The 26,149-nt window shown below is 39.0% G+C and overlaps 1 protein-coding gene and 1 long non-coding RNA gene across 3 annotated transcripts in view; one reads left to right on the top strand and one right to left on the bottom strand.

Annotated features, from left to right (window-relative positions):
• Nucleotides 1–26,149, bottom strand: part of SYNPO2 (synaptopodin 2) — a 92,963-nt gene that overhangs the window by 24,724 nt on the left and 42,090 nt on the right. For both annotated transcript variants that reach the window (XM_080591605.1, XM_080591606.1), the window contains exons 2-3: nucleotides 8,121–8,272; nucleotides 2,942–3,735 (exon numbers count right to left, since the gene is read on the bottom strand). In XM_080591605.1, coding sequence (XP_080447731.1) covers nucleotides 2,942–3,735; nucleotides 8,121–8,272 — 946 coding nt within the window. The remainder of the gene's footprint in view (nucleotides 1–2,941; nucleotides 3,736–8,120; nucleotides 8,273–26,149) is intronic.
• The window catches only part of LOC308194985, a 64,072-nt gene continuing 41,625 nt past the window's right edge, over nucleotides 3,703–26,149 (top strand). Inside the window, exons 1-4 of the long non-coding RNA XR_013951115.1 lie at nucleotides 3,703–3,776; nucleotides 5,387–5,467; nucleotides 10,209–12,223; nucleotides 13,345–25,744. This is a non-coding gene — a long non-coding RNA (uncharacterized lncRNA). The remainder of the gene's footprint in view (nucleotides 3,777–5,386; nucleotides 5,468–10,208; nucleotides 12,224–13,344; nucleotides 25,745–26,149) is intronic.

The following is a 26,149-nucleotide window of genomic DNA, read 5'->3' on the forward strand; positions in this document are numbered from 1 at the left end:
TCACGTGTGTCCATTTCTAATTTCTTTGATTTTTATTCCTGTAAGTCATCTCAGCAGCAACAGCTGGACAGTATTTTCTTATTTATTCAATTCAAGTGTTTGACCACAGTTCCTAGGCTTACAGAAGAGATTCACAGCCAGCCAGGCCCATGTCTGCTTAACATCTGAGAGCAAATGAAATTGTGTGTTGTGTCTGATGGCGGTAGCAGCTTCTGTCATTTATGAGTTTATTTTACTCATATGCATTTCAGAATGTGTATAATTGATAAAAGTAGGTACCTTTATATGCATTAGCTATTTAAAAGCAAGTATATATCCACAGAGTCATTCAAAGAAACTATTAGCATCAACTTTCAGCCCCCTGGAAGACAGTGGGAGTTTGGCCCCACAGTACACAGTTGTAAAAATGTAAAGCAGGTTTCAGTCCTTTAACAAACTTAACTTGCCTGAAACATAATCCAAAATTGTGTAGGATATAACATCTCCAGAATATTTATTTTTAAAATGTGGCAAGAATGAATACACATTTAAAAACTGAATGGAGGAGGCTCAGCTAACTTGTCAAGAGTATTCACTACCATGCATCCGTAATATGTATTTCTTAAAGTATAAACTATTGGTTTTCATCAAGTCATGTGGAGCAAGAATATACACAGCTGTAAAGCTGATAGGTGCACTGTACGTCAGCATGACTGCCTCACTGGCCTCTCCCTTTTAAAAAGAAATAATTTAAAGCTGTTCCTGCCTAAATCAATGGTCCCCTTCCAGTTAAATTCAAAAGGAAAAAGTGTGCCTCTGATATATGAAAACAGAACAGTACATTATTTAATATCTTCTGCTAGCATAAATAAAGCAAACTGGTTAAAGAAAGCCCTGTGCTGTATTTTCTATTAATGATCCTTTTAGCTATGTCAGAGGATGGAGCCTGATACTTCTCCTATTAAAGAAACTTGGAGTTTTGCCATCATGCCAGATGACAGCATGACTAGACCAATGGCTCTCACAAGAACCTATAAAAGAGAAAAGAGCGCGGTGTCTGTACCAGCAATTTGTAGTATTTTATTTCAAGAGGGCCAAATCACGAAATCCTTGGCTCACTCCTTTGACAAGCCAAATGCTTACAATAGTTGCTGGAGACATTTTCCAAAAGTATAGCCTGTAGCATTAGAGTGACTCTGCAAACAGAAACGGTCACCCTTCAGCATGTAAGTTCCATGCTTTCAAATAAACTACTTGCATCAGCAGTGACTGTTTTGCTAGGAGGGGGATTCAGCAGATACTCGCAGTTTTGTGGAAAGCAAAAATTGAGACTCTTCATTTTAATAGTGTATCTTTTCCGAACTCATCCCTGTAATTACTTAATCAATAGATTGACAGAAGAAATATTAATCAGATAAATATAATCTGATAACTGTTTACAGATAAAATTTCTGCTGAGATAAAACACCTGTAATAAATATTCTTCTGTAGTTTAAACTTAAATGCTGTGTTATAGCTTTTAATTTTACAGAAACATGTCTTATATGTGTGGTATTTGCTGCATGCAGACTATTACCCCGTGATGGTTTTAATGTGTAGATTGTATTTTACAAATAATTATAAAAGCAAACATTTTTATAGGTAAAATTGTTGGTTCCTAATGATAATGTTTGCCACTAGCTTAGCAATAGTTGAGAATAACATAGTTGAGATGGGAAAAAGGCAGGATATGTCCTAATTGAAAGAAGAATATATCATGTAACACGTAATTTGTTCTGTATATTTTTGCCTCATTGGAAAAGCAGTGCAAGTAATTCACCGAGAAAGACAGGCACAGTCCCACAGCTGGTTCTAGCTACACAGCCAAAATGTAAAGTATGTGCACTCTTTTTATATGGTCCATTTAATATGCCAAAAATATGTGGATTCGATACAGACACTTAGGCATAAGTAACTGCTTAATCCACTTGCCAATAAGATACAAATGGTTATCATGCTAAAAATATGCTTACAGAGGAATTAGCAATGGGTTAGCAGGCTAATTCCAACACTGCATATAAAATAGCTTGTTGCTACAGTATATCATTGCATGCATTCAAGCAGCTTTGCCATACTGTTACTAAATCCCTGGACAGGATTCTTAACATTGTTGGGAAACACAAACAAACAACAAAAACAATAGAAAGGTCCCAAATTAATAAAATAATAAATGATTTTTACATATCTACACTCAACTGATACTGGATTCAATTTCAAGTGTACTTTCATGTAAATTTCTTGGACAGATTTTGGAGTTGACCTCTGGGTTTGGAGTCAGAAGAAATAGTTCACTTTACAGTCTAGAGAAGACTGACAAAACTGAAAGGATCATGTAACAGTTATACATATGCTAGTGTCTGTCAAAATCTCTTCTGCAGACAACATCAAGCTTTTCTAATAGCCTTTTTTATCAACTTTTTATTATCAAGAGCAGAAGCATGGCTTTGATTTTAGATGATGGAAATGACGACAAAGTTTTTGCTGTAAAAGGAGAAATCCACAGGATTCATTTAGATGTGTGCCAGCAACTTTTTTTTTCTTTTTTTTTAATATTCTACAGATTTCCTTTTAATGTACATGAGAAGCCCAGCAGAATTCATCCCTTTTTGGAGTTATAAGTCTATTTAGTTAGACAAAGTCATGAGATAATTTCAAAGTGGAAGTCTACCAAGCAAAATTATTCAGCACAGTTAAGGCATGGGTATACACTTGACTCATCAACAGGAACATTGCATTACCTTGAAAAAATACATAAAGCAAGAACAGAAACATTGTTTAGAAGACAAAGAGAGAGGGAAGTTAGAAAACTGCAGAAAACAGTCTAAACATTATTTTTCCTAATGTGATCTGAATTCTGAAAAGATGTTTCAAGTTACAAAAGATACCCTTAGGCAGTGTGAATGATTAGATGGGATATACTTACTTGCGTGCCTTGCCCTGTGCTTGAGAGGTCTGTGATCCCTTTCCGAGTGCTGGTTGTCTTCTCCCTGCTCTGTGCCTTCTGATGAGATTGCAAAGGAGAGGAGGGAAGGAGGTGCTTCTGACTGCCCTCCTTCCACTTGAGAATCAACACACCCCCTTTCAGCTAGAGACCTGGATGCTTCCTTCTCCCTGTCTGAACAGTCTAGGATCACCTCCACCCTGGGAATAGATGGAGCTGCACCTTGGATCCTCTTGACCTCTTTGCCACTAGAAAATTGGACTACTTTGCTTGACCACTGGATGTTGCCCTCTTTCACACCCAGGGGAATTGCAATTACAGGGCTAGTTCCATCTTCTTGTACAGTGGGTCCTCTCCCTGAAGGGGCGCATTTTTCTGCCTCTAGGAGAGTCACAGCAGGAGCATTGGTGCTCTTGTGACCGTCATTTGAGAGGGACAACTGCAACTCAACCATAGTGCCTGGCCTTCTTTCTTCTCTCTTCCCTCTGAGAGCAGACTCATCTGTCACAAGCACTTTGGAGGTGCCTATCACTTTAGGAGCAATTCTGTGGCTTTGTGTGGTCTGTTGTTTCATTTCAGAAAAGTGTATGTTGCTTTCTCCTGCTGCCTGGTGAGTCTCACTGTATATCTCTGTGATGCATAAGTCTCCATGGGGTATCTCTTTGGCTGTATTAATCTGTAGTGTAGCGCTCTCCCTATAGTCCTCATTTTTTATGTTATCATGCTTTCCATTTTCTCTTTCAGCACTCAAAGCTTCATTTATTCCACTGGAGGATCTGCACATACATAAACAAGTAATTCAAGAAATTAAGCTGCTGTAAGTACAGTAATTGTAAGTACAGTTACGGAAGCAACTTTTGTATAGTATTTTTCCCCTAACTTAATTGTGGTACCTGCAAGCAGGTCCAGTTAAGTAGAAGAATTTTCCCAGAATGTAGAGGTCTCAAATTAAAACATCTTTGTATATTCCAAAATTCTTCAAGTTAACAGTTCGGTAAGAGAGAAATTACATTATTGCTGTAGGATAATAACTATGATCCTACTACCATCCTTCTGCAGTATTGAATCATATCATTTCTAACATCAGTTTGCTTTCACAGACACATTTCTGTTATAGTGATGCTACTGAGGCTTCTAGGACAACACTTCTTCATCTTTCACGTGTGCATGAGAAAATTAACTTTGCATGACACCAGAACTGTGCTTTTTTTTTTTTTTTTGGTTCTGTAGCTATTACCACAACTTCTTTAGGCACCTTCCTCACACACAGTTGCTCTCTCAAGTAGTTTACTCTCTAAGGAACAGATAAGAACTGGAAGAGGATAAGAGGGAGGGAGGAAGGGAGAGGGAGGGGGTTGAATACTTAAAATACACATTCAAAGAATTCCTGTGAGAATCATCATCCATATATATCATGGAATAATTGAAACATTCTCAGCCTGTTCTGGTGATCCAATGAGACAGGTTACTGAAGCCAGACAATATTTCCTAGTTATGAAAAAAAACATATTTCTGACTGGCAAATATGACTTTGACTTCCTGAAGCCTACTGCGTACCTCACTAACTCCCTTTTTTGAACTATTTATTCCCCTGATCCATCTGGGCTGTGTCATTGGTTTTCTGACTCTTAGTGTACTCTCTAGCTTCCTCTTTCAGCAGTCTGAAAAGTAGTGACCATACTGACTATTTAGTAATTTAAGAATAAACCTTTTTCTGCACAAGACTGCAACATGCTATTAAGGCTTTCTGTAGACTAGAAGGTAGCAAAGCACTTTTTCAAATGAGGGGAGAGGTAGGTACCCTCAGTAAAGTATTCACATCAAGTACTATAGTGTTTTCCGAAATCAAAAGCAGGTCCCAACTATTCTGAAACTTTGGAACCCCCTACAAAGAAAGGCTGGAAGAAGTGACAGAAGAAATAAATCTGTCAGTATACTGAAGAAGCTTCAATAACACTTGCATTTCTTGCCATGTGGCATACTGTTTGTAGTAGTGTGTGTCTGCCTCAAATAGCATAAAATGTATAACATCCATTAAACTACATATGGAGCTACATAAAGGTCAGACAGATTTTGATTTAGGGAGCTCCTTGTGAGGGCTGCTGGATTCCATCATATTATGCTATTTGGGTGATCAGTTGCACTGCTCTTAAGTACAGATAAATTACAGAAATCCATAAACATTTCCATGTTGGATATGAGACTGGGGGTGGGTCAGCTAAATGTTAGCCTTTATTGGTAGCTGAGTGATTGTGTGTATGTATGAGAGAGAAAGATTTCCACCTTAAAAGGCCTTTGCTACTTATGGATATACTTCTACTCTATATAGACATAAATGTGTATCCATGTGTCAAGAAGCAGAATACTTGGTCTGATCTCTTTTTTGTTATTTATGATTGTTTTGTCAAATTATTATTTTTGTTTCAGGTCTTTCCAGCTCACTGCAAGAACAACATCCCTGGTATAATTCCAGGAAGGAAGCAGAACTCATGGAGTCAGCACAGCAGGGTTTGTCTCAGAGTCATGTTTTACTCCCTACATGGTGCATTTCATTTTGGTATGCATTGAGCGCACTCCCTGCCTACCCCTAGAAATTTTGTTTCTAGACTCAGCAGTAGCCCAGGAGTTGCTAACACTGATGTGAAAAGGGCAGGCTAGCTTTTCTGTCCCCACTCTCAATGTTTCCTGGATACACCTGTTCATCATTTGTTGGGAAGGTCAGTAATATGTTTCCCTACATGGCATCTGGAGGGTGCTTGCCCTGCAGGATGTCTCTTTCCTCTGATCCTGCAAACCAAAGATTTTGTGGGCATTGCTGGTCAGAAACTGACTGTGCTTTACAGGAGATCAGGAAAACTTTTTTAGACACCAAAGCCCCAGTAGCATTTCAAAAACTACTTTAAAAGCTAATTTTTCTACCCGTGAGTTCAGTAAGAGCCAAATTAGGTCAACAATAAATGCTTTTGAAAGTCTCGTCCTTTGTGTAAATACTTCAGGAACAGTCAGAAGCCTTCCAAGAAGAAATACTCTTCCCTACTATCGAAATAAGTTTGGATGCAGAGATTACCATTGGAATACCACTTTAATCAGGCATTATTCTTTCCTTATGATTTCTAGCCTTTTCATGAGATGGCTACTCAGGAAAGGAATGACTTGCTTCTCATTGTTCTCTAAGAGTGTGATAAGACACTTCCTGAAAAATCCTTCTGGTTGTGGTGTTGATGGGCTATTAACCACAAAGAGTGTGACAAGGGAGGAGAAGCATTTCAGTTCATTCTTCCCTGCCAGGGAAGATACTGACAGGAGGTACTGGGAGTTGGGGGTGATGAGCTGATGAGAAGAAATTCACAGATTCTTGTAGTTAATTCCTTTAGAATATTTTAGTCACTTTCAGAGCAAGCCAACTTGAGCAACAGTTGAGCAACTGCAATTTTCTTAAAATTTATAAGAAACACAGTTTCATTCCATGAAACACTGAAATACAGGTCATAAACACTCTGGTTTGATTCTGATTTTCGGGACACGTATTACTGTTCACCATACATTCAAGCAGAAGCAGTGGAGTGAATAGAAGTTGTGCAGGCACTTTCAGCTAGAGCATAATGTGGTTCATACCACTGAAATGTCAATTAAAGAGCAGCAGCAGACTAGGATTCAAAGCATATGGAATTATTTGTATGGCTGCAAAGTGGGCAGCCAGTCAGCCACAAATATAATTTTCACAAGTGCATTTCCAGTTGTCATGCTATGAATTAAAAACATTGGAATGCAGATATCACATGAGGAGTACTCAGATGATACACTGTTGAACCAGAAACAAGAGGTATGCACTATACAGAAGGTAAGCTGTAATGTTCAGCTATCACTGTTCCCCGATCTCACCACATTGATCCACTGCTTAGCCAAAAACAAGATGCACAGACAGGCCGTGCAAAATGTCTGTTATAAACAAAATGAATATTCTTTCAGAGCATTTTGTTTTGAAGGCAGATTGTGACTTCAAACTCCGAGACACTTCGGAAAAGTTTCCCTTACACAGGTTGCAGAAACCACAGGGGAATGTCACTTGCTTTTTTCGACATTCCTGGTAATCACAGGCAAGCGCCTTTTTGCAGCAGCGTCCTTTCAGCCTTTCCAGTGACACTGCTCTGTTAGCTGTTGTGATGAATCCTGGCCCTGTCTGTCCTCCTGCTTCTGCATGTGTGAAAGCAGATACAGGGAACTGCAGCAGTTCAACAGGGAGCCATAATTCCTTACAAGGAATGGGAAAGTCTAAGGTCTTTTCTTCCTCTTTTAACCCACGCTGAAGGCAGTTCAGACTTCATCTTATCTGAATGCACAAAGTTTGGGAAGAATGTGCTCACTGTTGGTGGTTCCCAACTCAGGACAGCATATGTTAAACTGATCACCATTACAGAACCCCCTAGGAGTAGACCGATATTCAGTAAGCAGTAATGCTTGCTTGCTCATAAATTCACATGAAGGTTCTCTACTCTAAGAAGCTCAAAGCATTTTCAAAGAAAAGTAAAATTCACTATCACCGATTTATAAATGGAGAAGCTGAGATCCAGAGAGCTGTAAGTGACTTGACCCACCTCATCTAGTGAAGCGATAACGGCTACAAAAATAGAACTCATGATTTCCAGACCTTCTCACCCTCCTGACTACTCACACATTTTGCCACCCAAGATGACCGTTTGCCATGTCATCATCAAGGCATATCTATGTAACACACTTTCTCCATCTATACAGCCTTTGCTTTTTGTAAGCCTCACTTCCCTATCTATGGGGAATAACAACACTTCACTACTTCAAAGGGGTGGAGAGAATAATTGAACTCAAGACTCTGCAGTATGCAGATACAGTAGTGGACACCTTGTAAGTAGCAAGGACAGTTAATAAGAAATAAAATTGTTATATTTGGAGACTGGATTCTTAATTCTGTGCCTGAACTGTGCTGTTTGAATTATATACCTTAATTCCGTCAGATCAAATACTCTGTCTTCTCTCCCTTTTCCATACCAACAGATTTACAGACACAAGTAAGAGAGCTATCAGAAGCTCACAGTAGAGGTCTGCAAAATGAGTGCATTCAACACCAGCATTTTCCACATGGTTCACCAAACAGAATCGCACCAAAGCATTGTGAGCATTCCTGTACCTCTTGATAAGCATCTGCAGGACGTCAGTCAAGCTTTCCATCAGAACAATAACTTCAGCATAGGTTAAGTCTCCACAGGGTTTGCCATTGATAGACACCACCTCATCCCCCTCACACAGGCCAGCCTTTGCTGCTTTGCTTTTGCTGCGAACCTACAACGAGTCAAAAACAAAATTCCAAATTGCACAATTAGTGTTTATTTGAAAACAGCAGCAATTATGTCCCCAACTTAATTTTATCTGTATGAAATGAAAGGATCAGTGTTATTGATCAAATACAAATTTCTGGTAACACAAATCAATAACTTGGCCCATTTGAGGTTAATACTGTTCTCAGTAATAACAAATACAAAAACTTCTGCTTTATTGAGCTTGTGAGCTAGATGTCAAGCAGGATGGACTTTTTTTTTTTTTTTTTGAAAAAAGAGAGACATGAAAGTTTGGGACAACAGTCAATCAGAGTCTAGCAGAAAGGCAAAAAAATCTCAGTAACTTCAAAATGGAAGACTACAAGAGCTGAAATCCAGGACAAGATTTCAAAAGAAGAGTGTATAACATCGGGCTACTCTAGGCAGAATGTCAACACCTGCATGCTGTTAGGGCTGTATGTATACGGATTTCTGATATACTGGACACTTTTCCTTAGGTGCCCAGCCACAGGTTTAGTTGCCAAATTATAAACATCCGAATCACTGAAGTCCTAAATCCATGTTTAGTCATATGAATAAGTTCCTTGATTTATTAAAAATTAAGACATGCCTGTTAGGGTTCAATCTTCACCATTAAGTACTCATTCAATAATCTAAGCAGCTTGGTTTTTGCTGTTTCACTCCTTTTTCCACTGGCAGCATGTTATAACTTATCATAGTTCGTGTATAACAAAGCCTAGAAGGCTTTAACACCACTCAAGGTATGCCATACAGTTGACTGCTATTTTTAAAGTACATATTTTACATATTTTAAAGTACATATTTGGCAAACAGTACATTATTATTAACCAGGATACTTGCAGGAGTATTTTAGAATGACACATACACATAAAAGGGTCGTCCTCGGGTTCTTTTCTCTGTATCTTTTATCTGTTTGTGTGAGTACTTTGGACTTAGACAATACTCAATTGATAGGTCAATACATTCTCCAATGTGTTACAATGATTAATAAAATCCTCAGGGTATTTTCTTGAAAATTTTATAGATGTAGCATAGCTCTATCACGCTCACAGCAGCAGTCAGTCCCCACTGACTCTAGGAGAGTTACTTCTGATATATACTGGTCCTGAGCATCTAGCAGTCCCAGTGACCTATGGAATTATCCCCAGTATCCTGATAGGCTAGGGCCTAGGAGCCATTTCTGGAGGCTATTTTGAAGTTTCTTGAAGTCAGAATAATGTGTAGAATGAAGAGTGAGACTGAACATATTTTTTTGTGGTGGGGACATAGATCTTTGTTGTTTCAATTTATGCATAGCTGTATGTCATATTATGGCTTTTTGAGCAGTGAAGAAACAGATGGCTGGTGCATACAGAAGCTGGTTACTACCTTGCAGGGGAGTTAACATTTACAAATATGGAGTGGTATGCTGCTGTGTTTATCTTCCCTTAGGCAAGAACATAAACATCCTTGTACTTTGGGAAGAAATGAGTTTAGACAGCCATTATTGTTGTGCTTCATATATGAGCTAGTATTTAGGTTAATTTTTTGTTATTGTTTTTTGAAATAGGAAGCTATGCTGTTAAAATTTTACAGGGCACCCCAGGCCTGAATATAAATATTTAATGTGGATGCTAGGAAGAATGTAGAGTGACCCTTTTTCTAAAGACATGTGAACAGTAATTGTAGCAACATGTGAATACAGTAATAGTGTAAGGTGATACCTATGATGTGAAAAGAAAACTTGTTTCTGTTTCTTTATTAAGTGTCTGAGAATATGGGGTCAGTTCTGCCATAGATTACTGTTACAGCTGTCTAAGGAGAGAAATTGTTACCCATTCCATAACTTCAGTGATTTATGTCAAAAAGTACATATGTACAATGTTAGTACATCTATATAAATTATATACAGCTCAAACAATTTCATTATTTTTTAACAGACTCCTTGGTAGCATTCAAAGAAAATAGACAAGGACATTGAACATCTTTTTACTGTTCTTGAAAGGGCCCTTCAGTCCCTTTTTCTGCCTCATGAATTGTTAAAAGATCACAAGTTGTGAGATACTTGGACCTTTGTAAGAAAACTCAACCCCTTCTTTGACTGGACATGCAGGAAAGAAATCGCTGTAAGTCACTATACGTCACTGTCTGGTTCCATTGCAGTTCATATGCATATTAGAGCAAATTTCCTATCCATATTATATTTCCAGGTTTATCCACATAAATCAAATCATTAACATGATTTTACCATCACAAGATCACACTGTGTGTGCTGTACCTATTAATGGTTCTCCTGACTGTATGTCAGCCTTTTTCTCAACCTCTCCCCAAGGCACCTGTGCCTCCTGAATTTGAACAATGTTAATGTAAGGTAACCTCAGTATTACCCTGTTTTTGGTGTTTCTGTTGGGGCAACAAAAGGGAGGAGAGAGCACTGACAAAAGATGAGCAAGGGATTGTATAGCATATTATAATAGTAAGTTATAGCAGGTTGCTGCTAGGATAGAAATACACCATCATCATTTGTATTGCTTTAGTCTCAGGATATGACCAGGTTGCTCAGCAATATGCAGACTGTCTTACCAGACAAGCTGTAATCATTTTGGATTTTGTTTATTTTTCTTCACTGGAAACCCACAAAAATGACAAAACTAATTTATTTGTGTAAACAATTTTTTTTCAGACTTCTGAAGAGAAAAAAAAAAGGATTTGTGGAAACTAGGATTTTCCTGGTAAAGGAGTTGCTTAATGAATGTTTTTCTCTCAAAGGAAGTTTTGGCAGGAAGCCTTTGGCCAGCTCACTGGGAAATGGAAGCTGCCTTTGTTACCAGAAATACAATTTGGCCACACAGGGGACAGTAAGACACCTTTACCTGCTTCTTGGGACCTTAAAGCAAGGCACATATGATGATGAAGCAGAAGAGATTCTTCCAAAAGCAGTGATTTCTGTTGCCATATACTGCAGCACAGGCTTCCCCAGTTACTTGTTGCCTGTCTGCTTTGGGATGGAGTTTTCCTTGGGAAGGACAGGTGTGGTTTTTCTCCCCATAATTTATGAATGGGATCTCACTACTAGAAAAATATGTTTGTAAAAACATTCTTATTTTTTCAGTACTTGCAGTACTGGCATAACACAGCAGAGCTGAGCCTGTACCGCTAGTGCTGAACCTGTCCAGACACCCAGCTGCTGCTGGGGAAAGTTGTACCACTTCAGCCCATTTTTCCCTGGTGCTCTCTGTGTTGCTTTTCTGCTCCCACCTCAGTCAGGACTCGTCCTTTTTATTATCACTGTTTATATTATATCAATAAACCAATATTGTATCAATATTGTTATTATTTATTACTCAAGGTGCATATCATGCTTTTATTAGACTGTTTTTTCTTCTAATCACAAAATTTCCAATGAAGTGGCAAAGGAACTATCTACTCCCAATTCCGAAAGTTTTGAGGAAATGATTTTCAAGGGTGTATCTGCATTGCAGCAGTACAGATCTTTCTTAGTCAATGTTGCACATGTTTTGCCCATAAGGAATTTTACATTTCTCATTTTTTAAGTCTTAAAGAGGTTGAATATTAAAAAAAAATACATAACTGGTGGTGGACAGCTCCTCGCTCCCTTCACCTGGTACCTCATCACATGCAGCTGCTGCAACAGGGTAGTAGGGCTCTCCAAGGGATTTTCAGGAGTCTGTAAAGACTTAGGCTAGAAACTGAGTAAGGCATCAGGAGGATCAGATCTTGGTTGTCAGCAGTTTGATTTAACGGGAACTTATTGGTGTGAAAAGCTGATAATAGAGAATGTGTTTCTCTCTATTTCTTTCCCTTGTGGAGGAAAAAGTAAGTGGCCTGGCAGCACCAGGAAGAAGCAAGGAACTGAGCCTGGGGCCTGCTGAGGTGCGGCTGTGGGTCTGGGTGTAGTGATGCACTGGTGAGAGGTAACACCCTAGAGGCACAGGTATGTGGGGGGAAAAGCGTGGTGTGGTAACTTACTGTGGGTTGGTGGTAGCTGCAGCCTGCTGCTGGTATTGGGGCAATCGTGGGTGCTTGCAGCAAGTGGCAATTTCAGTCAGATTCTTAACCAGCAAAAGATGGATAAATTGGGGGAATACGCTGTAGCTGTTCTTACACTAGTACACGGCAAAAGAGAGGTTTTGTAGAGAAAGACAATGCTGAGTGCCCAGCCTTCATGCTGTGTTCACTGCAGTGGATTTACTTTAGACGAGCTCTAGCGCTATTATGTGACCTGAAGTTCCCTTGCCAAGTACCATATATTAAATGTGCTCCTTTGATTTCATCTGAAAGCAGTTCAGTTTATACAACCCAAAGCTCTTCTGTGATACCAATCAACATGTGGTAAGAAAGGATAGCAAGGAAACTTGCTGCTGCAAAATGTAGCCCTGGTGAAGCTAAAAAGCTAAATTAGATGCGCATGTTATTTGTTGTGGGCTGCAAGTGAATGCACAGACAGCAACTGGGGCTCAGCTTACCAGCTGGTGATCTAAGTTGTGCATCTGAGCACTATAATATGCAGATCAGAATGCTGAGGTATGCTGAACCTGATAACCAGGTCATTGTAGTTTAATGCAAGGCAGTTGCAGTCATGGACACTCAGCAGTTGGTCCTCCAATTGCCCAACTAAGACGTGTATTGGAATACTTTATAGTGTTGTTTGTACCAGTGACTTCTTGGAACGATATCTAAATCTTATTTTGGTCTGCTGCTAGGAGTACAAACCTGTATGTGGGAAAAGTGTCTAGGTGGTGTGCTTCAGATATAGCTTGGCTGCGCATTTGCTCTGAATGAGAAGCGATGTCAGCATGAGCATAAGCCATTTAGCCTATTCCTTTATCTATTAAAAGTAAGACTTTTGTGGCTTTAAAACATACACAGAGATATTCTGAATTCAAAGAAAGCTTTCCAAAACTTATTATTCTCACAATTATTTACTGATCCTTTTCCAGCTTACTAGCAGCAAACAAATAACAGAAAATATTGTCATTGGATACAGTGGAAGTACATTTCCCCACAGTTTTTGGTTCCTTGCTCATACATCCGACGTTGTTTGTTTAATTGAAGGGTCAACTCTGGAAGACTGTCTTCAGTTGAATATCCTATCTAATTCCTGAAGCTTCTTCTGAACTGCTGCGTGGCTCAGACTTGAAGCCAGTGTCGTTGGACCTTATTTACACGTGTAAGTCCTCAGCGAAGCCACGGTTCAAGGTGTTGATCTTGAGCCTTTGATGGCTCAACATGTTTCATTATGATGAGACAAACATATGTTGCCCACAATAGCAGAGCTTACCAGGCAAATGGGACTTCTGTAGGTCAGCTGCTCGTCTTCGCTGTTGTTCGCTGCTTTAGTTACATCAGCTGCAAACTTTACCAGCAGTGACTTTGTGTTTTCTTTTAGACTGATGATTGAACATCAGTAGCAAAGGGGGGTTAACAGGGATTTGTCCTTGGACTACTGTTTTGCCCCTGTTGAATAATGATTTCCAATTTAAGGTTACTTTCTCAGATCTAATAACTAACCAGCTTTTAAAGCAGTATTTTTTGCTGCAGTAGTAATCAGTGCCCTTAGATGTCTTGCCATCATCAGAAATGCATAACTGTGTTTAAAAACTATCTGTTAAATAGGTCATTTTTAATGAAAATAATGATTAACCTTAATCTTGGGATTACAAATAACCCTTACATTGTATAGTCTCTTCAATCTCACTATTACCTAAGAGAGTAGCTTTGTTTAAATGTGCCTGGACTTGAGATCTTTAAATTTTTTCTCCCACAGAAGTGGTGACCTATTTTTTGTTTAGGAAAAAAAAATCAGTTTGGCATTTCCATTATACAGAAATTGTATAATAAATGTTATGTTTTATAAGTTGGTTCTATCTACCTGCAACATTGCAGGACTTTCTGCATGTAACAATAAGATTTTGGCATCTTAACTAAGGGCAACATAGTACTGCCACAATTAAATGCTTATCTGCTAGTTGTTATAATAAATTTAGTTAACTATCATGTTTCTCTTAAATATCTCTAAGGCCAGCATAAATAAGTTAATGTATTCAATACTTGGTTTAATTTTATTGAGCATTAGCTCATACTTTCCAGCAGTTACATTTCTCATTAATTGATTAGCTAGGCGTTAGTCATGAAGTTCAAGATCAGGGATCAAAGATCAGTGTTTCCTGTATACAGCCTTTAAAAAACAGGGAAAAAATAAAAATAAAAAAATAAAAAGCACTTTGCCTCTTCTATTAACAACCCTGCAGCAAAAGCAGAGGCTAGTAAATTTATTTAAATAGAATTAGTGATGTACAATGGTTTATTATGAACAGGAAGCAGAAGTATCGGAAGCAGAAGCACCGACTGCTGTAATTGCTAGTGTTTTTAACAGTATGAAATTAAGGAATTAAAAATAAAGTTACAAATGAATTCAGGTACGCTTTATCATAAATTGTAGGCCTAGGACTTTGCTGTATGACATTTATGCACGCAGAAGTCTTTTAGACACAAAAAGTAACTTTTAGTTAGAAAGCTTTTCATTTTTTAGACAGACAGAAACATCTGTACAGTAAGTTAGGCCTACCTGATAATAGGTTTGGATTTTGGGGGATCTCTCTAGATCTTTTAAGTACATTTCCCAACCTGACAGACGTCAGGCTGGTGAGCACTGATCTTGTTAAGACAAAATCTTGGGTCTCAGCTCACAAACAACTTAATGCAAAGCAGCATTTACTGGTGCTCCTCAGTCCAGAGCACCAGCCCTTTCAGCGACAGTGTTCTGACCCTTCCCAGGCAGCTGGTGGGACATATGTGAAATGCCCCGTAGTCACTCAATCAGTAGAGGCAGTGCAGTGACAAGCTCACCTCAGCTCTGTCCTTTTTCCTTTTTTTTTTTTTTTTTTTTTAGCCCAGGCTTACAATGAGAACAACCAAATGGAAATCCATCTTAATACTTTCTTTCCCATCCCCAAGCTTTGTCTTCAGGCAGTAGTTTTTCATTAATAAGAGCTATGCATATCACAAATCATAATATTATGGACTGTGTAAACTCAAGTCTTTAGAAAAAGGGGCCCTGTTTCTCCTTTGCTTCTAATACCTATTAGTACCCACACAAAAATTCAAATATGAGTTCTCTGTTCCCAAACAGTGAGGGGGAATTTGGGGGAATGTACGTAGAATTTGCACTCTAAGACTAGTGAAAGCATGCGGAAGTGTGTTAAATGATTAAGTTGAACAAAGATACTTCTACGCTATCTCCTGAATGGTTTTCCTGGGAGGAAGCATTGAATAATGAAATACGTTTGGCTTGCAAGGTAAGCACTGAAATATTTCCTTAACCAAATTCTTTCCAATAGCAGGATAATGATACTGGGAATTTGGCAGGTCTGCATACACTTTTTTGCTTCTGGTCTTAAGGAGAAGCTTCTAGACAGAACCACTGTTGTAGAGATTGCTTTTATGAATGTCTATAAAGTTAATTATCTTTCTAAATTATTTTTTTAAATGGGAAAATACAGCATTAGTGAGGTCAAAGGAGAAAAGAGTGCATTCAGGTATGTTTTTGTTAGTTACTGTTCTTTAGTGTCTGATACAATTCTTCAAGTGTCAGATTAAATCTAAATCTGAGTCCTTCCAGAAGATGAGGTAGGATATTGATCTTTGAGTTCATGGGAGTGCTGCCATTGATTATCACCAAGATCATCATTAGAAAAGTTGAACAGTGATATAATATTATGCTAGTTTATGGCAAAAGGTATGTGCTATAGGATGTTAAACTTCATAAAGTGAAGGTTCTTTCTAACTTTTAAAACCCATTGATCTAGTTTCCTGGAAGGTTTTGGGTTTGTTTACCAACCCACAGCTAAAGCAAAATTTGAATCATTGTTTATTCATGTAAAAATTCATGGGATATTCTTGCAGAGGGGTGATGGTATCATCTGATTATTAGTTATTGTATAACTCTGTCTCCAGTCAGTCCTCCTTTTGGTGAAATTACACTTCTTGAGTGCACTGGTTCAGTCTGCTAACTGTTGTCTCCTCCTTGCCATAATGTGAGAAGTACATATATAAAGGTACAGTTCTCCTGATGGTATTTTTGACAAATGCAGAAGAATCAATTTATTTGGTACAGCTTATATATACTGTTGTGGGAGGGTTAAAGAACATGTTTGACCAGATTTGTATTGATGGAGAACTTACTTCATTTGGAACCAGAAAGCAGACTAATCTCGGTGAAAAGAAAAGCTGGCTCAAATTCCCCAAAGCTATGCCTAATGTGCTAGTGTATCATCTTGCTAGTGGTTGCCTTTCTCTGGCAAAAATCCAAAGCTAGCAGCTGAAGAAGGAGTGAGATAATGACCTCTGAAATACTGATCTGCTATGCTGGCAACACAGCAAATTTCCCAATAGTGAGCTTGGGTACAGCACTTGAAGTCTGTTATTTGTTTTGTGCAACACTTCTACTGGATAGCCTAGCTAGCTGTGGATTATCCTTTTCTTGGGGCGTACTACTGTGTGCTTAGTAGCTGATGTGTCAAAACTAAAATGTTCTGCTGATTTTCACTAGTGCTGCTTGTGACTTGGTTCACGTATGACAAAGAGAGGAATGATGCTGCTGCCTCTCAACAGTGTGGCTGTGCCTTGTCTTGCTGTTTCCATTCTGCCTTTCTTTTTGTCCTGCTTGAATTGTGACTGGCTGTATGCTTTTTGAAATCCTAACCAACTTTGATTTCTTTGTGAACATTCTACCTATGCTCTCCTTTTTTTCTTCTTCTCTGTGCAGAGAGAGAATTCAATTGCCAATGCTTCTTTAGCTAGTGCTTTAGTACGTAAGCAGCATCAAAAGTCTTCTCACTCCAGTGCAGCTTACGGCCTGGAGAAAATAATTTCTGTGACGATTAAAGTTAAGAGAGGATATTATGGCCCAATAGAGATGAAAAACATAAATGTCTGTATCAACTGTTATGGAGCAGTTAGGTGGTAACAATGCAAGTACTACAATAGACAGTGCCTAACCTTGGTCTGAGCTCTTGTCATTGATACAGCAGTGGAAGCTGTACATGTGCACCATTAGTATGGTCTTAAGACCATACAATACGTGTTTCCAGCAGAAAGAGCAGCGCATTTCTTATACCAAAATTGCAACCAAAAGACAGGTAAATGAAAGGTGAAAAGCAAAATCTGCCACCTGAAAGTAAGTACTTATGGTGGTACTAAGATAATACTAGGATACATATACACTGTTTCAAAGAGAACAGCTTTTCTAGCATAGAGTTTTGAGAACTGCTGGTAGAAGAAGTAAAAAGTGTGTGAGAAGTAACTGAAAACTTGTGCACTTCCAGACCTGAAATTCAGTTTTTTTAAAAGGACAGCAACTTTTTTTTTGGAAAAAAAAAAAAAAAGGATTCTTCTTCTGTTCCTCCCTATAACTGTGATGGGGTGGGGAAAAAACTGGCCATATGCTTCCTCTTTGATTGGGAGATACTTGATAAGAGGTATTTTTAAGTCCATTCTATGGACATCATGCAGTGCTGTAATAAAGATGCGTGAGCTAGGTGCAGAACTAGAGAGTGAGATAACTGTACGAGGAAGATACTGAACAGGCATGCCTGAACCATGCCAGCAGCTGCCAGCCTCTAGGAAGAGTTGTTCCAGGTCCTTGGAGACAAATGGAGGGAAACAAAGAGTATACAGAAACTGAGGGTGGGGTGCTGGAGTCAGAGACTGTTCTTGGTGCTAAAATACATTCATATGGCTTTAACTGTCAACTAGAACAAATACATACTGTTAAGTGGTTTAGGAATGAGCTGTTTTAAATTTCTCAGGCAAAATTGTGGTGCCAAGGCAAGTTCCTTAGAAAAAGCATGTCACATCAACACGATTATAATTTTGCTTGATGGAGTAAATCTTGTTGGGAGAGCGCTCAAATATGCAGTCCTGTATTGAGCAATCTTCCATAGTCATTAATTGCATTTTTGTGATTCTAAGAGTCACTGCACCGACTACTTCATTAATGCTGTCAGAGCTGATACCAGAACGTTTAATTACTTGTGTCTATGCTTTTAAAACACTGAAACAGCACTCAGTTTTTCTAGGCCTCTGGCACTGAGTGCCATGTTCTGACAAAGAAAATCAGCATTAGCTGTCCAGAGGCCTTCTGAGACAGCTTTCAAAACTTCTGTATGTAAATTAAAGAGCAAAAGCTCCTACTGCTTTTGCAGCAGCATCATGTGTGAAATGTGCTGATGTGGACACTGCCTTTTTTTCAGTCATACATGACAGTGGGAACTGAGGTTCCAGACTCAGATCAGGATTAGAAGAAGAGCTGAAACTGGTGTTTTTGCTGTGATGAGCAGCTCATGAAGAACACCAGGTGACCACCATTCCTAGAGTGGATTACTGCAGGCAGAGCCTTGGCCTAACACGGTTTTAGTAAACTGGGTTACTGATTGCCATAGTCCAATATGGGAGAGCACGTTAATGGGAGAACAAGTGTGTGGATCCAGGTTGTACTATTTTGGCTAACAATTGGTAATTTTAAGCTGCAAAATCAGTTAGGATAAAATTTGCTCACATTTATCTGTGGTGGAGGTTGGATGGGCCATAATTCATTGTGACTGAAATTGGGGTTATGGACTCCAGACCCAAAGCTTGTCATGAGGTTTGCCTCAGGAGAACTGAGATTGGTTTGTGACTTTCAGCCGCAGCTAGTTTCCCTGTATCTCAGACCTATAAAACTGCATAATCTAGGATTAACTAATTTCTGAGGTGATGTTTATGAATGAGATTTGAGGCAGATTTGCAAGTCCCAGCTGTATCTGGTTACAGAGCATACACAGCTATAGATCTATACAGAACCTGATAATTTGCAGTTTTCTGCTTGGACAGCATTTGGCTGACCTGTGGCACAGACCTGCGCAACAGTAAAGTGTGCTTCATCCCAAAAGCATCTCTGGGAGAGTCAGACCACTCTCAGCATCTTCCTTGCTGTGGGTCAAAGATAGCAAGGAAGAGAAAAGACTCACTTTGAAGAAGAGAATAGACCATTACCCACTGGAATGTCATCGAGCATTGCGATAAAAATGGTGTTGAGAAGTATGAAAAAACCTTCCTGTCTTGGAGGGAGAATGGGGAGGTTGGAGGGAGTTTCCTGGAGCTCTTTGCATTTTCCTGAGTTTAATCCAAAGCATGTCTGTGTAATTTGATGTTTTGTCCTTTGACCTGCCTTTCAGACTAAGCAATATTGGGAGAGGGGAGACTACTTGAAGGGGCTGGGAGAACCTGCTTATTAATTAGTGACATACAGGCCATAAATCCATCCTACTAGCAGGTAAATGAGCCACTCAGCTACTAGCATGCATTTTGTCAAACCCACTCATTCCTAGGTTCATATCCTGTATCAATTACACTGTCCTATGTGGCTATCCCATCTCGTTTTCTCTCCTTTGGTCGTCTGCCCAAATTCTCTTGGGGGGTGGGGGGGACGACAGGCAGAAAGATGAAGGAGGAAGGGAGGATTCTCATTACAAATCTGGATAAGAGACAACACGTTTAATCCTTGGAGCAAAACTAGTCCAGTTGACAGTTAAAATGAAATCATTATTCACTCTCCTCAGTCCATTCCCAGAAATGGTATTGTTTATGACAATCCCTTACCATTATGTCATGGGTTTGCAAATATACAAGCATGGCATATGATCATCCGCCCAAAAGGAATAGCAAAGGCAGCAAGAAGAAACAAATGCCGTCTTGCAGGTTTCTGTTTCAGTGAGGGCTGTAGCTATCACTGTCAATGATGTCAAGGTTATACTGAAATGTGTGCCCAATGATGTATTTCTTGCTACTTGCCTCACTGCCTAGGCAGCAATTCAGTCAGCACCAGAAGGACTGTAAAGAGGTAACCAGAACCTTTGCCTCACTTCCAGTGGAGAAAGTAGTGTTTATTAAGAGAGCTTTCTGTTTGTACAATGTTTGGTACAATTGGGCCAGATCTCAAATTGCAGGGTATGGTGGCTTTGGGGACTTCCTAAGTACAAATGAATCAGAATGTTCAAAGAAACCTAATAGCAGGAGCAGCTGGGAAATGCAGCATCCAGATAATATACTTTAAACAGTTATTGTATTATGCACAAATAAAGAGGCCAGTGCCTGCTCTTAAAAGGAAAGCACAAAGCTTCAAGTCACAGAAGTGTGAATCAAACAGTGGCTCAAAGTCAGCTGAGAGCTCAATACAGGGACTGAGTTCCAGCTGCCATTACTTGAAGTCATCTTTAGCTGTGCTGTTCAGCTAAATAAAACATTGAGTTAGACTGAAGAAAATGGTCCTTGGTGCAAGCTGTTAGCTTTATTTACCAGGATTTCACATTAAACTCCACCATTTTACTCTCTTGAACTATTTATATTTCTTTCACTTTTCAAAATACCTCAACTAGACTTGAGCTTCTCTACTTCCTGAAAAGTTCTCTACTGAACAAATTTCAGAATTTCTTATTTCACTGGTTTACGCAAATTTCATTGACATTTCTCTGTTTCTTTGGTTGTTCATATCTTAGACAGTTCATGGAAATGAAGTGGTATTGGCTAATGGCTGCAGCCACGCAGTGAAGTCTCAGATGGATTTCCCAGAACTCACTAATATATCAAAATATATCACAAAACAAACAAATAAAAAGCATGCAAACTTAGTTACCAGTCTTCTAAGTTACTTAGTGTCCCTCGCACTTCATGGGTGATGTTTTGAAACAACCTTTCAAAACTGAGAGCAGCAACAGGCCTAGCCATGGTATTATTTAGGAAGGGAAGCTCTGCAAAACCAGGTTAATGTTTTGTGAATGTCAGTACATTCACAAAATACTTTCACATAGATGCCTCCCAGTGTCTTCTGCCTGTTGTCCTGGACAACCCCTTTTTGGTGACTCGTTGGGGAATTCAGATGTTCAACAGCCTCACCTCTCCCTGCTGGCTCAAATAAAGCTGGTCAGGAAAGCATTAGTAGTGGCTCAGGGGGTGGCTGTACACCATGCAAATGCATGCCTACCAGAGGAGGTCAGTGGTCTCATTCTGGGTTTGTTCTTACAACAGAGGAGGCACAGTTCCTGTGCTTGTGCTCGAGACCCTAATGAGGGGGAAAATAGTGGGTGAAGATTCTCAAGTGTTGTTTCCAGATCCTCCAGGGAACTAGGAGACAGGATTATTCCCTCTGTGGACTTTGCCACTAGTTATTTAGCCCTGCGCTTTCAATTAAACAATTAAAGTCCATAATCTGGCATGAAGATTTCCTTATCTGAATTTCAAATTTTTTCAAAATTTCTCTTAGTTTAATTTGAGTAAGCTTTAAAACAGTCATAGTTGAATTGATGCAAACCCTCAAATAAAATTCATCCTTCTTTTTCAGTGGCTTGTTCTAATATGGCTTTAACCCAAAACAATTATAAGAAAGTAGGAATAAGTATGTCTATTGCAAAGATTTACTTTGGCACCCCCTTGATACTTTCTTGCATAGGCAGACCTTGAACCCATTTGTCAGCTTGTGCATGTTTCATAAAATTGACATGGAGATCAGTATTCATCAGCTGCCTTTCAGCTCTCAAGTAAAATACAGTGTAAGGCTATATACCAGAATTCCAGTGTGGGGCCAACCAGAGTAAAAAATGAGGTATCTTGTAAGTAGAGCATGAGACTTGCAGTGGAACTAAAGACTGAAAGATCCTAGCACAGTCGTGTCCGAGCGAGTTTGACAGAGGTGCTGAGCTCTGTTTAGTGCTCCTGGACTTAGAGTGCTGCAGAATCAGGCCTATCCTTACAGTCTCCAGTTCAGGCATGCTGACGGAGTTGATGGCTTTTTCTTTCTTTGACTTTAGTTGAGAGAAAGTTGTCAGCATCTTCAAAAGCTGGACCAGGAGGATTTGTGTTCCCTCTGCCTTTTCCTTTCTGTGTATTCCCAAGAGAAATGTCTGCCTGAGAACTGGAAAAACTGCTACACTGACATGTGAGATTTCTGTTTGCTTGTTTTCGTCTGCCCTTCTGTCCTCAGTGCAAATGTTGGGCTTAACTCAGGGTAATCTTGCCCAGTCAGGCAGTCTGGGAAAGGCTGGCAGTTGTGTACGAAGGCAGGGGGAGGGGGAAAGAAAGGGTGTTATTTTGCAGAGCTGTAAATCCAGCACCTTTTGCCAGTGCTGCATTCTTTTTTTATTGCCTGTTTCTAAAAAGCTATTGCTGCAACAGCACTGACTGCAAACAAAATCTCTTTTACTCAAAGTTCATGACAGGTCATGCATTTTGCACATTTGTGGGACACTTGTAGAAGAACTGCAGAGCGCACTTTCCAAAACTTCAGTTTGAAATGCAACAGTTTCCATGTTGCCTGGCACTTCAATGTCAAAGAGATTTCTATTTTTAGAGAGAGATTCTACTCAAAGAGCTATATAAGGCTGTGCTGAGGAGATCATTACTTTTTTATATAATATAGGAGAAAACTTGTTACTTATTGGGAGAGAAAAAGGACCTGATTCTTCTGTGTAAAACTGGAAAAAAACAAACAAAGAAAAAAAAGATACTCTGCCTTGGATATCTTTTGTGGGGAGAGGGAACAGAAATCAGAACTGAAGACCCGGTATTTGTTTTTAATGTTATTCTAATTTATCACAAGTTCTTGAAAATATTGTTTTAGCCATTAAAAATGGTTAAGAAAGCTCTTTATTACAAGTGATGATGCAAGAGAGAAGGAATGGTTCCAAGCACGGTCTGGTGCCAAAAGACAGCTTACTGTGCAAACAGGTGACAGCACTGGGAAAACCCTGCAAGTTATCACCGTGTCCCACATGCGAAACTAGGTAAAATTTGATATTACAGATTCAGTACTTCCAGCTATGTTTTTGTTGTTGTTGTTATCCAGAGCACAAAGTGCACTTAAGCTGATTGAATGCTGCAGGAAAAAAAAAAAAAAAAAAGCAGACTAGTGTGGTGGCCTAAGAGTAGCTGTCACAGTCAACAGCAGAAGAAAGAAGCAGTGTCTAAAATCCTGGCTTTCAGCATGGCTTGCTAGGGAGCCTTATTCTGAAGCCTATTTTTTCCTGATGTAGAATCATTCAGCAAACACAACTCTGTGTTACTCTTAGTATCTAATTTTGTATGAATAGATAGGAAAAAGGTCTGAACAGAATTGGATAAAACCGTTCTCAATTAACTTTCTCAATGTCATTTCTGCCACTGTTTTAAGAGGACCATTTGGCTTCCAGGGAATACTATGTCAGTGAAGCAAGGGAGACTCTCAGGTCTGGCCAAGCTTTCGGAGGCAGCCCAGGTAACACTGGTTTTAGCAGCTGTTGGAAATGTTAGCACAGCAGTTAGGGCCAATATGGTTTTGCCTGAGTGAGGAGTAGATGAGGTAGTAGTGCTAAATTAAGGACGCTCATCCATTTCTGCTGCAGTCTGACATGGCTCCTAAAATGAATTCTAAATGGAGTCAGAACTGAACTGATTCTGGTCTTAACTTACCTTGGTTTTATATTTCTGTTTTTACATTGTCTAGCTAGCTGTGATATAACCTGTTTGACTTCAGGTGAATAAAATTATGTAGAGCCAGACTATTTGAACTAGGGGTGAAAAAAAAAAAAAAAAAAGGAATTGTTGTCTGCATTTCAGTAACATAAGAAAAGATAGTAAGCAGTCTTGTGTCACGCAGAAGGCAACACAAGCCAAATTAGTTGGTGGCAAAGCAGAAGCATAGGCATCAATTTCCAAATAGTCTGCACTAGGGAAATTTCTTATCCATCCAATGTATTGAACCAGGAACAGCAGGAGAAACAAAACACTCTGTTTTGACACTTGCTCTTCAGAAGTATCATTATCAATATTGAAATGTATTTTTTAAATTCTTTTGAATACGTTGACATGCTAGTCCTGGCATATTGTTAAAAGTACCAGAAGCAGTTTGAGTATATTGGGGAACCGCTGCTCTGGACAAACTACTGTGCCCACAGGTACCTTCTTAGATTTATTGGTGAAATCTGTTTCACATACTGTCTATCTTGGTTTTGAATATTGGGCAGGAACAGAACAACTGGATGACACTACTGGCATTGCAGGCATTTGTTATGTTGTGAATATAGGGTCTGCACTTAAAGGAAATAAATTAGAAAGAGATCATTAAGCTGGAGAGAAAGAGGTAAATTTTAACAGGTCTCTGCACTTTTCAACAGAGCAACACTGCCCCTAAGTGGCTGAGTTACCAGCAACGACAAAAAAATTGCTATCCACATAATTGGAGTGCTCATTTTAGTGCAAATGTGCCAGAGCAGTACACTATTACTTTTTATGACCAGAACATCTAGGAGCCACACGTGAGCTATAAAAAAAATGCAGGTAACTGGAGTAATTGCAAGGGATTAATCATGATAAACCTAATGAACTTGGTGATAATTTTACTATGTTGTTCTAAAAAAGGTCTTTTGCAATGTTTCATTCATTCCCAGAGCACCACAACAGAAACCAGCTCCTCATCCTTCCCTACCTGTGCAAAGAACTTACTTCTGCTTTGAGCTAAAATTTTCTCCTTCCTCTTTCCTAGGAAGTGCCTCTCTACCTTCCCTTGCCTCACTGAGAAAGCACACAAGAAATATTCCCGTGGCAGTCCTCTCTTCCTTCCTAAATGTCATCAGCACTGCTGGCTTACCCTGCAGCAAAGACACGTTCCTAATTTGATCCACTTCGCAGCTGTCTCAGACAGGAATCCCAGGCTGCCTCTTCCCAGTTCCTGAACAGTCTCCTTCTGGGGCTAAACAAATCTCTACACTGTCTCCTAAACGAGTAGCTGTTTAAGGCTGTAGAGGTTAATTCAGACCACTGTCTACTATGCATTCCCATGGCAGTGGACTTTATACTTTCCTTTTTATTAATAAACATAGCAATTGTATGATATTGAGAAGATACTTTTTAAAATGTTGTACATCTGGTCAGTCGGTTGCCTTAATATATTCTCAATTAACTTTTTCAGTGTCATTTCCACCACAGGTTTCATGAAGTAATTGTAAGATACCGTTTTCTACGCTCATATTAGTTTTCATTTTCTTATCTGTTGTACAGAGGAAGACTAGAACTGGTGACTACCAAATAAATGCAAATTTCCATTTCATGGATCCTAACTCTTTGATAACAGCATAAATCTATTACATAGTGTTACCATTTGTAAAATGTAATATGGGTGCATTAATATCATATAGATGCCTAATCCAAAAAAAAACAATAAAGGCCTATAAGCTCCAAGGTTAAATTCTGAGCTAGAGAAAGGCAAGTCTTAATTGAGCTAAACTATCTTTTTGTTTGTTTACAGTGAAGTATATAAACTTTCATCAGTCAAGCTTCTTATCCTACATCGGATGGGTATGTTGAAGAGAAAGTTGAAAGGGCTGAAAACAAAGGAGACGACTTCAGACCTGAAATTTTCATCCTCATTGACTGATCATCTAAAATGGTGAGTATAAGCTTTGCAGGATGCATATTTATTCATTCAAATGGGCTTTCTGTTTATTTTGCAAATACTTATTTGATATTAACTTCAACATTTGATTGAATACCATTAGAAAATTTGCAAAATTTTCTTCAACTTTAATGTTCATCTTGTGTGTGTCTCTAAATAAGCATACTTCTGTTTTCAGTGCATAATATTCTAATGTCAATAACGTATTCTGAAAAATAAAAGGAAAAAACTACTTAAAGGATATAATGAGGAAGGTGGGAAGCTCGAACTGTTCTTTAGAACTCTGAAAAAAACAATATTTTCCTTCTGAAATACTGCTGTAAAAGACAAATAAAATTGAGCAATGGCATTATGCTGTATACAAACACCATCAGTCTGTAAGTCGTGATTGTACAATGT

This window comes from Anser brachyrhynchus (assembly GCF_964034855.1).
Source record: "Anser brachyrhynchus genome assembly, chromosome: 4".
NCBI classification, from domain to species: Eukaryota; Metazoa; Chordata; class Aves; order Anseriformes; family Anatidae; genus Anser; species Anser brachyrhynchus.